Raw genomic sequence first — 13,816 nt, 5'->3', positions numbered from 1 at the left:
CCTAGGTGGATGAGGCCCAACTTGATGTTGGATGGTAAGAGAAACTCAGGAATCATATCCCTTCATGAATTCCAGCCTGGGGCACTTAATCTTACCATGTTTGAGGTTCTCATGGCCTCCCCAGTTAGAATGAAAGCTCCTCAGGGGCTTTGCTTCTATGATGCCTCCTTGCCTCTTCTAAGAGGGTCTAGACTGATGTTATCCCCATGTCTTTCACACTAAAGAAAGTTGGAATGGACTTAAGGCTGACTTTATGCCCTGGGATTAAAGTACATTCTCACAACAGAGGGCATAGACCATAAATAGCACCCAGCCCTCCACAATGTCAGCCAGCAAAGATGGAGGCAATCATTCTTCTCAATGAAAAAACAATGACTAACTCAGAATCAAGTTGCATGGATCCATTTCAAGGGCAGATGAACATTATTTCAAGAGTAACAGACAAATATAACTACAGTGTTTTCAACATAATGAGCACCCCACAAATGAAGGCAGACAGTGTCCATTATGTGAAGACAGGCAAACAACTACTGCATTTAGGTCTCATCTACGTGAGACACCATGGGTTCCAGAGCTTCTGAAATGTTCAACAATTCCCCCAAACATTTATAATTTTGATCAAACTTCGTAATAAGTTGTATAAAAACAAAATGTTCTGAGAGGTTTTCGGTGGAAGAGTTAAGGATATATTTTAATGGTAAACAATTACATTCTTCTGTCATCTGATTCTTTTTTTCTTTCTTTTTTGGAAACATGGCTCTCTGAATTTTCAATAGTTCCTTTGTGAAGGCATCTGTTACTCACGTAATTGAAAAGATGTTTGTGCAGTGGCATGCTTGAGAGTACAGTTATTTAATCTTAATGATAAAGCCCCGAGGACAGAAAATCATAAGTAGAAACCTCTTGTTATTTATCAAAAAGAAAAGGGGCTAAGACACCTAATCTATTCTCAAATTTAAATTCATGCTTGATGAAAACTATCAATAAAACATAGGACCTGAAAAGTTTCTTAAATACTGTACCCAGGTTCAAAGGAGTGAGAAAGGGGGGAGGTAGGGTGAAAACAAAAATGAGACAATAAAGGAGACTGACAAAGAAAAACTGCTGTTTGGCAAGCTTTTTTTGGGTCAAACAAAGAACTTGCTGTAGTTTACAGCATGACATACACACTTGATTAGTTTGTGCCTGAGGATGTTTTTACACTCGATAGTGTAAACTCCAACTTCTATTAATTACAACTCACATTTAGAGGCAAATTTAAGAATTTTTAAATAGAGATTTTTCAAAGGCTGTTGTTTATTTTTTTTAAAGCAGAAACCAGTTTTTCTACTCCAGGGCCTGGCGAGAGTTTTGTTTTCGTTTTTAAAAGTTTCTTGAAATATCCAGGCATTGGAAAGTTATCAGAGCATTTTAGGCATGCTGAGTGATACAGAGGAAGGCTCTTGCTTAGGAAATTATCTGACTGTCCTTTGGGGAGGAATTCTCTAGGTCCCCCAGAACAAGCTTGGTGGAGTGTAGACGGAAGAGTGGCAGAAATGCCTCAGACTGCCTGAATCTCAGCATCTTAGATTTCCCAGGCTCCTGGCTGTTGATAAGAGCCAGGAGGACTTCTGTGTATTTGAGGAAAAAGGGAGTTGAGAAAGCCTGCGTGGCAGTGCTGGAGAGGTATTAATACCTGTGCCCATTGGCCAGAGCCCACATTACCAACACAGTATTTAGAAAGGAGCTGCAAGTCCAGACATTGGTCAACCCCACCATGGTCACCCATGGATGAGGATGGGAGTGGTCCAGCCACTGGACCTCAGGGCAAGAGAGTTAACAGACACTGAGAAGATAAACTGCAAGACCTGACTGTGGTGGATCTGATTTGAAATTGAGCCTTAGTACTCCCCTGACAGCCTCTTCCACCACCTCGTTCCCTACCTCTTTATGCCCATTTTATAGAAGAAACTGTCCTTTTTGTTTGGATTGAAATCAATTCATTCAATTCCTAATTCCTGAGTTCCCAGATATGTTCATGATGCTGCACTGGGTGCACTGGGGAGACTCAAGGAAAGCAATACCACATGATCCTTGCTCCCAAAAATAGTATCTTTACTGTTCTTGAATTCTTCAGCTGAATATTTTAGCTGTATGTTGATCTCTGTATGTGTGATGTATGATGATCTCTCAAGTTCTAACCTAACTCTTTTAAGATCCAGTTCAAATTCTAGATCCTCCTGGAAGACTTTGCTCATTCCAGCTGAAAATTTTCTCTTCTTTCTTTCATCCCTGTTGAACGTCTTATTTGTATCTATTACTTACTTACCTAAGGTTTTTATAGCCTTAAATATTCAACTCTCTTTCATGTATGTATGAACTAAGAGTCAGATCGTATGATAAGTTAGATAAGCCAAGGATCATAGTACCTCCCAGTTCTATTGAGTTGGTAGCACTGGCCTGGGGGTGCCATACTGAGGAGAATTCTGAAGCTGAGCTTGGCCTCATGGAAAGTAGCATCATGTTCCCTTAGCGATCTCTTCCATAAATGTGGTAGGGTGAGCACCTCCTCATTGTTTGTCAACCCTACTCCAAACTCATTGGTTCATCCATTTTCATTATCCCAGAGAATGCTTTGTACATCATAGGTATTCAAAAAACACCCAATGGCTCTTGAGGACAGCAGCAAAGGAAAAAGGCAGTCAGTCAGTCACTCAAATCACTCCTATCCCAGAAAAAGAAAGTGGCCACTGGGAGGGGGCTTCTTACCAATTTCAAATGTAATCTCAGGCTATGTTGAAAGGCTGATACTGCTACATCCCAAGAAGTACTATATACCACATCTGGAATCACTTTGGGTATTCTGAGTGACACAAATTGGAGGCATCTACGTAAGAGCAGGCCAACCTCGTGAAAACCCATAAATCGTGCTCTGAGGCTTGGTTGAATGGAATAGGAGGCCTTGGAGTGGGAGAGAAGCTTTGCCAAGCATGTGGCGGCCCATCACCAAGGAAATGGCATGCAGAGAAAGAGTCAGACCCAGAAGGTGAGGGAGGGCCAGTGGGAAGCCACAGATGGTATCTTGTTCAGCATGTGGAAGAGTGTTTAGATGAAGAGCACCTCCAACGGTGGCCCGCTTCTTTCTTGTTCCCCAACTGCAAGGCGTTGGAGCAGAGACTGGATTAGCCCAGTGCCAAAGGTAGTTCAGTCCCCACAGAACTTGGCAGCTTATAGGGTACACTTTGCCCAGGGGTATGTTTAGTTTAACTGATGTAAAATATTTTCAGAAATATTGGATCCAATATTTGCAAGTCAGGTGACTTCACGTAAAAGTTATCATGAAACCATTCAAGGTCTGACAGTACTGAGGCTGTATCTGTCCAAGACAGTGGTGTTGGCTGATCCTGCCGGGCCTCTCTGGCCTGTCTGTGTGTGCCAGCTTCCTACTTTCCTACCTGGCCACTGCACTCACCTATGCTACCTCCCCCACAAACATCTGAGTCTGTGCCCAGGGGTGTGGAGTAGTGCTTCTTCAGTGGCCTGACATGAAGGACCAGTTTTCTGAGTTTCCTGTCTGTTGCTGACTGACACCGGTGTAAAATTCGTAACTCATAAAAATGAATTAGTAGAAAATGAAATTTAAGAAAGGCACATAAAACACAAGGCCCGATTTTTTATTTGTTTCAACAGACATAAAATGATTCTGGCAAATTGCTATGTACGTGTAACAATGCTTATTCATAATTATTCTGTTCACAGAACACAGACAGGCCAGAAAGCCTCACTTGAGAAGCACTGGTCTAGAGGACAACTAAGGGACCTCTCAAATCTAAAATACTCTGTGATCTTGCCTGTGTCTTTCTGAATTGTGTACTGATTAACTTCAAGGGTATCAAAATGACCAAAAACATAGCAAATCATGTCCAGGACATAAACAGAACTGGAACTCACCTTACTTTACTTTCCCTTGGCTTTTTCCTCACAACATGATTAGCTGAGTTCCTTAGGACTTGATATATTTTTGGTCTTTATCTTAAAGCACATATTTATCTTCCTCAAAACATGAACCTCTCTTTCTTCAGAGAGGAAAGGCTGAGGTCCAGCCATCACTAGGGTTCTGCTCAGATGTGTCTGCTTGGGTACCACTGACCCCAGGTCACTGCAAAGGAGGCCGCCCCAGCCCTGCAGCAGGACAGTCTTGCCAGGGGAATACTTCCAGGTAAGGCAAAAGGTTAGAATTTGAAATTGGGCACTAGGTATATAAGAAGATGATGCATAATTGCTCATTTCCTGCATATAAGCACATTTGTTTATGATTTTGATTTTCTTTTTTTAAACATTTTTTAATGTTTATTCATTTTTGAGAGACAGAGAGAGACAGAGCATTAGCAGGGGAGGGGCAGAGAGAGAGGGAGACAGAATCTGAAGCAGGCTCCAGGGTCTGAGCTGTCAGCACACAGCTTGATGTGGGGCTCGAACTCATGAACCATGAGATCATGACCTGAGCTGTAGTCGGTTGCCCAACCAACTGAGCCACCCAGGCACCCCTGATTTTGATTTTCTAAATACTCAGAAAAGCACATCATAAAGCCCTTTTGCCTCAATGCTCCTTTTTCCAACCCTAATAACAACTTCATGTGCTCCTCAGACACAGACCATGCAATGTATTCAAGAAAATTCAAACCAGTGATGTGGTATTCTATGAAGATTTTTTTTCTCTCTTGTATGTGCTTAAAAAAAAAAAAAACATTTTTCTAAAAAAGAAAACAAATCTGCATGTGAAAACAAAGTCTTTAAAGTGAATTACTATTCCAGAAAACTAAGCTAAGAGAATGCCATAAAAAGAACCATTTCCCTTTTTTGCTCCTGTCCTGATAATGGTAACTCAGCACATCTTCAACAGAGAGAGTCAGATCAGGAGGAAAATGTTCTACTTAGTAGGGTCCTGACCAGGAGGAGCTGGGCATTTTTCTTTGCATTATAACCGATAGGAACTTTATCTATAAATCCTGGGCAAGGAATGTCCAGAATAACCACACTTCATGAGCTTTGCTGAGTTTGAGACGTCTACATAGCAACAGTCTCGCGATGGGGAACATTAATGCTTTTTATATTGGTGATCAGCTGTAACATGAGCAATTAAGTACAGTACTAATGGACTATGGCCAGGAGCCTGGTACTAATATTAAAAACTGACAGAGATGAATAGGTTTGGAAGTAAAACCAGGCTGACAAAGACATTTTTATGAAGTGCTTGGACCTATTTGATTTAAACCAATCAGAGGCAAGTTTGGACGAGTCAGGCCTTCAGCAACAATGATGCATTCACAGGCATTGTACCATTTCTGCTGTGCCTTAAATAAAAACACTCATTGATTCTTTTCAACAACCCACACTTTCATTATTACACTCATTAATAAACCAAGAGTGCCCGAGTAACATACAAGTAATATTCACTGAGGAACTGGCTACTTTTTTCTTTTTGGAAAATGAAAACATTTACTGGAAACATGAACCACACCACACGAAAAATAAATCAGTGGATAATGCCTACTAGATCACTCATTTCTTCATCTTCTAGGAAAGCAAAGCTGGTGGTAAGCAAATAGGAAAAAGACTGAGTCTCTATACCGGAGTGAAAAGAGTGTGACTGAATGCACAGGGGGAACTCAATCATTCTGATCTGACGGGGAAGGTTTGACAGATTTCCACGGGCATCTCCGGACTAGATGTTTGCCCACAAGACCCTGATCTTTTTCAACTTCTTGAACCTTCTTGAAAACGGTGGCCTTTCCCCAATCTAGACCTCTCTGTTCTGTGTTAGCATGCCTGTAATTAGCAAGAAGGAATGAAATCTGCCAAGTCCCTAAGCACAGTTGTGGCTGAGAGCTTCAGGCTCTTCTCTGACCCAAGCAGAACTGTTTCTAGTCACTGGACAGATCTCAGTGTCCTCTGCCTTTCTCCTGTAGAACCATTAAAGAGAATAAAGATGTAAGACATCTGGAGCAGTTGCCCCAGACCTTTCTGCCCACCACAACACACAGGAGCATGGGTGATTCCTTTCAGGATCATGAAAGTGGAGCCTCTTTTTTTTTTTTTTCCAGAAAAAGTCAGTTATCTGAAAATTTTAGTGCTTCACTATTATTAATTACTAATCACTCAAGACACCCTTTTTGTATCTGATCACGACAATGTGAAAGGGGCCTAGATAGTGAAAGGATATCCAAGGAAGGATGCTAACCACCCTGGGATAAGGTTTCGGGCTCTGTGCAGAGCTTTCCATGTTGGGGGTCCCACTTGGCAGCTGACTATTGATTGTCTCAGCTCCAAACCTACTCTTCTGTGTTCTGGGACCAGAGTCCCGCCCATTACATGTCTCTTTTGTCAGTTGTCTTCCTTTGGAGGTTCTGCAAATGGGGCCATAGCAGGCCAGGGGAGGGGTGGAAGTCCCTCCTTCTTTCTAATTTGTTCCCTGCTCATTTCAGGGCCAACCCAACAGTGATGTAGCAGCAGCAGTTGGTTCCAGCCTCTAGCTTCTTTCGACAATCTCAGAACTATCACCCTCCATTTGCTCTGGGGCCCAGCACCAGCTAGGGAGCACTCCCTCCTCAGGTCTGAGCCTAGCTCCACGATGCTCCACCTCTGAGCTCAACCACCAGCACTGGTTGGGAGCCTCCCCGGGAAGGAGGGATATTAACCCCAGCTCTGTGAGGCATACTCTCTAAACTTGTGGGTGGCAACAGCCTCTCCTCTAGGCCCCAGGGAACCTGTGGTTATTACCTCCGTGTTAACATACAGCTTCACAAAAACAGTGGTTTAAGCAAGTCTCTACATCAGTTCTCTTTGTTGAATACCTAGTGTGGTTTTTATTGTCCTTACTAGATCCTGACTGATAAGCACTGACCAAACAAATTCTCGATTTAGAAGAGTGAGTGACCTAGCATCTCAAAAGTATTTAATCCAGTGGGACACCAAACCTTCATGAAACATCCCCTTTACTCCCAAGAATGAGGAGGGAAGAGAACTTTTTAAGAATGTTAAATAATGTTGTATAGTTGCTAAAGTGTAAAGTATCTCTCCTAGAATTTTCCAATTTGACTGACTGAAGGCATTTGGGATTTTACTACTGCGGATGAGGTATGTCATGCAACTAAGTACAGATCTTGGTATCTCATTTAAGATTGAGGCTATTTTTATCTACACCAGTACTTGAGTTAATTACACACACACACTCACTGTATTATCAGATCCAATCTTTTTTCCATCAAACCCAATCTGTTTTTTGATCATGTGATGCTTTGTAATACGTTTAATTTTCACCCTTAAAGTGAGTGAAACAGCTGAGATACACTCTTTTTGCCAATTTTAACTGCTGTCTGGTCCTTTACGTTTGATGGTTCAGGTGTTGGGAACATTTGCACATGGAGATATGGGAGGTTCACTATCAGAATAGAAGCCCTTTGAAAATACAGACGGTGTTTCTAATGAAAATGTTCTGATTAAAGCCTTGAATCATAAGTCAAAAATAAGTTGAATATGTTACCTTAAGTGCTCTTAACACAACACTCACCTGAGATATCTATGCTATTTTGTATTAGGGTTTCAGTGGTGTACCCGTTATGTACAGTGAGAATGTAGGCTGTTGTAGTAAATACTGAGAGAAGTAACACTCACATTTAAAAAACTGATGTAGCATACTAAAAAAAAAGGCTAGGAAGAGTAATAATTTGAATTCCTGTTACCATTTTAAAAAATCCTTGTGGACTGTAACAGCACGTAAGGCAATCCCTTAGGAATACTTCATGGGGATTTTACCATGGGCTACTAAACCCAACCTAGTTTACTAGGTTATACCGACCAAAACATTCTAGGCTTCGTGGAATGGCTATACTAAAAGAGACTCTACGCTGAATGCAACACAGATAAAAATTTAATTGAACTAAAAAAAATATGACTAAGAGTTGATGCTCCAGATGACATTATCTGAGGATGCATTTATATGATCCGAAGGCAGGTGTTGGGCATCTGGGATGAAATTGGAATGGTAACTCACATGTAAAAGGCAACCATCACATTAGGCAGTTATGTTTTACCTTTCAAACTAGCAAGCTAACTGGCCTGTTTGTTCAGCTGTGTCTTGACTTCATTCCATCCATGACTGTTATTAAAACATATGCATACACACACACACACACACACACACATACACACACACACACACCCCTCTACTTGGATCTGAATTTGAAACCAGGTTGCTGAGTCAGTCAACATTTCAGCAGGGAAATGCCAGAGACAGAGAAGTTGGTGTGACTTTAACACATTAAGTATGGACTAGAAGCACAGAACAAGGATAATGCATGAATTCACTAACAGATCTGCAATGCTGTGGACAACAACAGTCCTAATGCAAAGAGGAAACACTCTTGTGGATACAACCTTCATAGTAGGCTAATTTGGCATTACTTCTTGTTTGCATGATCATCACCTTCTGAGAGAAGCTAAAAGTGTTAGAAAACTGAGCCATGCACGGCTTGGCAAGAAAGGATTTTCTTGGTGAAAAGCATAGCTGTAGAAGAAAAATACCAAGATGGGAAAAAAACAATGGATCTTATCTGGGACCAATTTTCTTATTAAAGAAATGCTTACTTTTCAATATTAACACATTCAACGTTAATACATTTCAATGTTAACACATTTACATGGCAACCTCATAGTAACACTGCAGACTTAGGATTTCCAGAAGTGGAAGGTTCTCACAGTAAATAAACCTACAGAAAACATACTGAGTAGTCTAGGCTTGTGTTGGGGGTGGTGGGGAAGGCATTGTCAAATAGGTGGTCACAGGATAAAACCAAACTAAAAGAACATCTAATTTTAGCCCCGGTAACCAGAGAGAGCCATGTCCCTTAAAAAACCCCAAGGCGGTATGCAAGGTAAATGCCAGGGGATATTTTCTATTTCCAAAAAAGTCCTTTAGACTTCTCCTTATCCTTCACCAGAAGCTGCTTCCAATTAACACACTTTTAATTAAGCAAGGGCTTTCTAAGAAAGGGCTTTTTTTTAAGAGTAAAATTCATGGTATGTGAATTATATCTCAACTTTTATTTTTTTAATGTTTATTTTTGAGAGAGAGAGAAAGAGAGAGAGAGCATGCACGAGCGGGGAAGGGCAGAGAGGGAAACACAGAATCCGAAGCAGCTCCAGGCTCCAAGCTGTCAGCGCAGAGCCCGACGCGGGGCTCGAACTCTCAAAGTGCGAGATCATGACCTGAGCCAAAGTCGGGCGCTCAACCGACTGAGCCACCCAGACGCCCCAGAGAAGGGGCTTCTTACCTTTCATAATGTCTGCGGGTGCAAGTGGCGGCGCTGGTGCTGCCAGGATTACCGCCTAATTCATCATAAATATGTTTCCATTGACGCCGGGCTGTTATCTGAAAAAATGGCAATGGGAAATTCAATCTTCATCATAAGAGATTCACAGTTCCAGGATTCAATACATATGCAACAGGCAGAAGAGAACAGCCTGTTCTGGAAACCCAGAAACAGAGAAGTCCACATGAGTATATGGGGAGACTCGGGTTTTACAGTGAGATCTCTCCTTTAGCACTTTTCTTTATAATAAAAACGGAATTCTGCTTTGGGCTCTGTTTTGTCACCCTAAGGCATCTCCCTGGACATTTATGAAGCTAGTTCCCCCCGGGGTCCCAAACTCATACTCTGTTCCTTTATGTCAGTGTGAGGAAGCATCCAAATAAAATGAGATTTCAGCTAAAATATCAGTTTAAGAGAACCAGAATTAACACCGGTTGCTTAAGGAGCAGGGAAACGGGTGCCCAAGGACGTAGGAAAAGAGGGAGAGTTTTCACTAAACGTGCTTTTGTATCTTCTGATTTCTGAACTGTGTGATGCGTAGAATACTTCAAAAACTAAATAAAATTACTATGTAAATTAATTAAATTGACCCAATTGGTTGTGGGATTTGCAGTCATCTCAGGCTAAATGGTTATGCCAGCTCCTCCCACCACCCAAACAAAACCCAGATCTCCAACTGTGTATGTTGCGAGCTGTTTGTTTTTACTCACTTAGCTCAGGAAAATGGGATATCCATCAAGTCCTACGAAAACGAGCAAATTCCAAAGCTAAAACGCAAGCTCAGTCTACTGTTGAGTTGGGTGAATAAAACCAAACAGCTTGCAATATACTGATGGCATGCTATGGCCCTATTTCCTTTTTTTCTTTAATTTTATTTTTGTACATAAATTAAGACTTTACAAAATAGCAGATGCATGATCTGGCAAATGATTAATTTGGGGAAACCACGTCATTTACTAACATCCGAGCAAGTCTAGTATTTCCTTGAAACCAGGAGACAGAATGCATTCTGAGGTCCTTGTGGATGTTTCCAAACAGAGTTACAGGAAAACGCTGTTATTGGAACGTGCAGGGGGCAGGGCACTGCACAGGTGCCAGTGGCACTGGATACAATCAGAGTAGGAGGCTTCTTTTGGAAAATAACCGCAAAGCTGCCAGCGGAGTTCAGTTAGGGGCTGAAGGCAGCAATCCGAGGGAAAAAAAAAATCTCAGCTCGCAAACAGGGGCTCGTAATTGTAATGGAAGGAGGAGGGGTAGTTAAATATTATAGGGTAAATGGCACCTTTTCCATCTCAAGTAAAGACCCCTTTATTTCCATAAACCCTGCTTGACAGGCCCGGGTAGGACCTCGAGACCATGGGAGCTTTGCATTGTTCAGCTTCCCACGAAGCAAGCTTGAACCAAGTTGTGTCCATAGTCCTCTGTAGACAGAACCACCCTTTACATCTACTAGCAGGTATGGCTAAAAATAAAATCTTCCTTTATTTATAGCTTGCTTTAGATTATAATAAATGGTTTCAAGCTCCTTTCAAAACACTCAGAATATGTGTTTTAGTAATCATTTTACATTTAATTACAATCTCCCCCAATCTTTTTAATAATACCATCTCAGGCTGGTCTGTTTTAGACCTGTTGAGACCTCCCCTCCCATGTGTCCATGTTATTCCTCCAAGCCCTTAAGATACTGAGGCCCCTTGAAACACACCTCCGTATTCCCCCCACCCCCACCTCAGATGGGGTGGGGAGCCCAGCAAGGCCAGAAGACAGCCTATGTAAGTCCCTGCAATCACTTCAGAGGAAACCATCGCTCTTGTCGTCCTTTATCTCTTCTATGCACTCTATTTCATATATTTTTTTTTTTTTTTAACGTTTATTTATTTTTGAGACAGAGAGAGACAGAGCATGAATGGGGGAGGGTCAGAGAGAGGGAGACACAGAATTGAAACAGGCTCCGGGCTCTGAGCTGTCAGCACAGGGGCCCGATGCGGGGCTCGAACTCACGGACCGCGAGATCGTGACCTGAGCCGAAGTCGGCGCTCAACCGACTGAGCCACCCAGGCGCCCCTCATATATTTTTTGAAAATGTATTTATTTATTTTGAGAGAGCGCGTGAGTGCGAGCGGGGGAGGGGCAGAGAGAGGAAGAGAGAAAATCTGAAGCAGACTCTGCACTGTCAGCACAGAGACCAACATAGGGCTTGGTCCCACAAACCATGAGATCATGACCTCATGAGCCCAAATCAAGAGTCAGATGCCCAACTAACTTGGGTCACTCAGGCTCCCCTCTACTTCATATTTTATAAAGAGTTTTCACATGCTTGATTATCACTTCATCCTCCCATCAGCCTGTGAGGTAGATTAGAGGAATCTCATCACAGATGAAGGAAGCAAGACACAGAGAGGTTGCATGACTTGGCCAAGGACACACAGCAGTAGAATGGCAATGCCAGAACTCATAGCTTAGGATCCCAAGAGCAGACTCCTTTCATGACATCAAAACAGTGTCCACATCAGATTGAGCTGGTGAATAGCCCATGTGTGTAGCAAGGTGATAATACAGAACTCTGGGGACCTTTTGCTTCAAGTGAGGCAGAGGACTGTGGAAATCATAGCTTCTGCTACAAGTTGTCAACTATAAGCTGTGGGTCTCTTACTAGGGGGGAGATAGTGCAGCAAAGAGGTCAGCAGGGATCTAAGGGGATGGGTTAGGTTAACAGTGCTCTGAGATTTTACTCTCAGTAAGTAAAACTATGGTTCCTCTGACCCTGCTCACGTGTGTCTCTAGTTAGAACAGAGGTTCTATATGTCCACCACTGAATCACAGATAACTCTCAATTATATTGGAATCCTTCTACTTACTCCCCCAGGCACCAGACATTTCTTGGACATCTCCCATTGGTTGAGTACTGTGCTAGCAGCTGGGACAAAACAATGAAAACCAGACCCAACACCCAACATGACCATATCCTAGTGTCTGTGTGTGTGTGGGGGGGTGGGGGGGGTGGGGGTGGGGGGTGGGGAGGCATAACAAAAATAAAGAAGGGATGGAATAGATAAGCAAAATAATACAGGTTGTGAAAAATGTAATGAACAGGAGACCACTGGTGATGGGATATTTAATGTGTGGAAAGTGACCATGCCTCCCTCCCACAACCTATCATCTAGACTAGGGAGTAGTACCCTGTTCAACCCTTGCCTATCACAGAAATGACTGACTTCTTTAAGAATCAATAATGAATTATCAAAAGGAAAAAACAATCTTCCTCATACTAGGATTGAAACTGGCAGCAGGAGGCCAGCATCAGGTCCCATTTGGCATTATAAGTATGTGTGGCTGGCCAGGGGTCTGTGTTAGCCCCTGCTGTAGCAGGTGCTGGTGTTTAAATACAGTTTTTACAAGTGAAAGTTCATCTGGAGCAAAGACAAGGGCTGGGCCTTCCAGGAAGTGGTCCCTGTTTACCAAGCTTCCACAGGTCGGCCTGGATGAATCAGACCGTTTTGAGATATTTTCTTTCCACAGGAAAGTCATAAAATGTGCTCTTTCCAACTGCTAAATGATTTTATGCTTTTAAGTGCACAGTGCTCCTGGGTACACATCTCCATTTTTTGTGTCCAGATGCGCTTTTAATTCAAATGCTGCCCATGGGCTTTAAAGCAAGAAATGTCTAAACCTTCCCATTGTCTAAACCCACAGTGGGTCCCAACGCCCTATAAGGAGAGAGGAAAGGACACGAGAGCCCCGCCTTGCCCAGCCACCGGGCATCGGGCTCCCACCTGTACAAACCTGCCTCCTGTGAGAGTCTGTGTTCATCATGCCGAAGTGTGCATTTGCTTAGGGTTGTTATTCTGTTGTCCAGAATGTGTGTTAGCTTTAAAACCCCATTTGGGCAAAACCAGTGTCTGCCTAGTAGTCCCCAGCCCCACTCAGCTGGGAAGTTTGATACCGCCATGGGGTGAGCTTGACTAACGCTTTCATTAAGCCGAGGCCTCCTGGTTATGTACACTTTTCAAACTGACCTCATATTATTTTAGGTTTTTAAGGATGCAAAGGACTTCTGGCTCTTTGTTTCCTCAAGAAAATGGTCAAATTTTCTCAAGCAATGATTTCTCTTAGCTTGTGCTTCTCCTGTGATCTCCTTCAAGATCCTCATTTAAATGTTAGGGATTCATGACATCAACCCATCATCTACTGCTTGTCATTTTAGGGCCCTGTGCCAGGTACAGAAAAGCATAGAGGTAGAAGGTAGAAGGTGGAGGGTGGAGGGTGGGGAGATACCATGAAAATAAAGAGAAGTTGCTGCTATCAAGGGTTCATGATTTAGCAGGAAGCATAACCCCATACAATTAACCATAAAGCAAGATGAAAAACCGAACAGACCACACCCAAGTAAAACAAACCAATGTAGGTATCCGAGAGACTTAATCTCACTTTGAAGACACTTGACAGTTACTTCTTTCCCCAGTGTG

At 42.5% G+C, this 13,816-nt stretch overlaps 1 protein-coding gene across 2 annotated transcripts in view; it reads right to left on the bottom strand.

Moving 5' to 3' along the window:
• ARID5B (AT-rich interaction domain 5B) overlaps positions 1–13,816 on the bottom strand; it is a 179,928-nt gene that overhangs the window by 16,394 nt on the left and 149,718 nt on the right. For both annotated transcript variants that reach the window (XM_058696443.1, XM_058696444.1), the window contains one exon: positions 9,312–9,409. In XM_058696443.1, the coding sequence (XP_058552426.1) occupies positions 9,312–9,409 (98 nt within the window). The remainder of the gene's footprint in view (positions 1–9,311; positions 9,410–13,816) is intronic.

This window comes from Neofelis nebulosa, chromosome 13 (assembly GCF_028018385.1).
Source record: "Neofelis nebulosa isolate mNeoNeb1 chromosome 13, mNeoNeb1.pri, whole genome shotgun sequence".
NCBI classification, from domain to species: domain Eukaryota; kingdom Metazoa; phylum Chordata; class Mammalia; order Carnivora; family Felidae; genus Neofelis; species Neofelis nebulosa.
The sequence above is the reverse complement of the archived record's forward strand: the minus strand, read 5'-3'. Positions and strand labels throughout refer to the sequence as shown.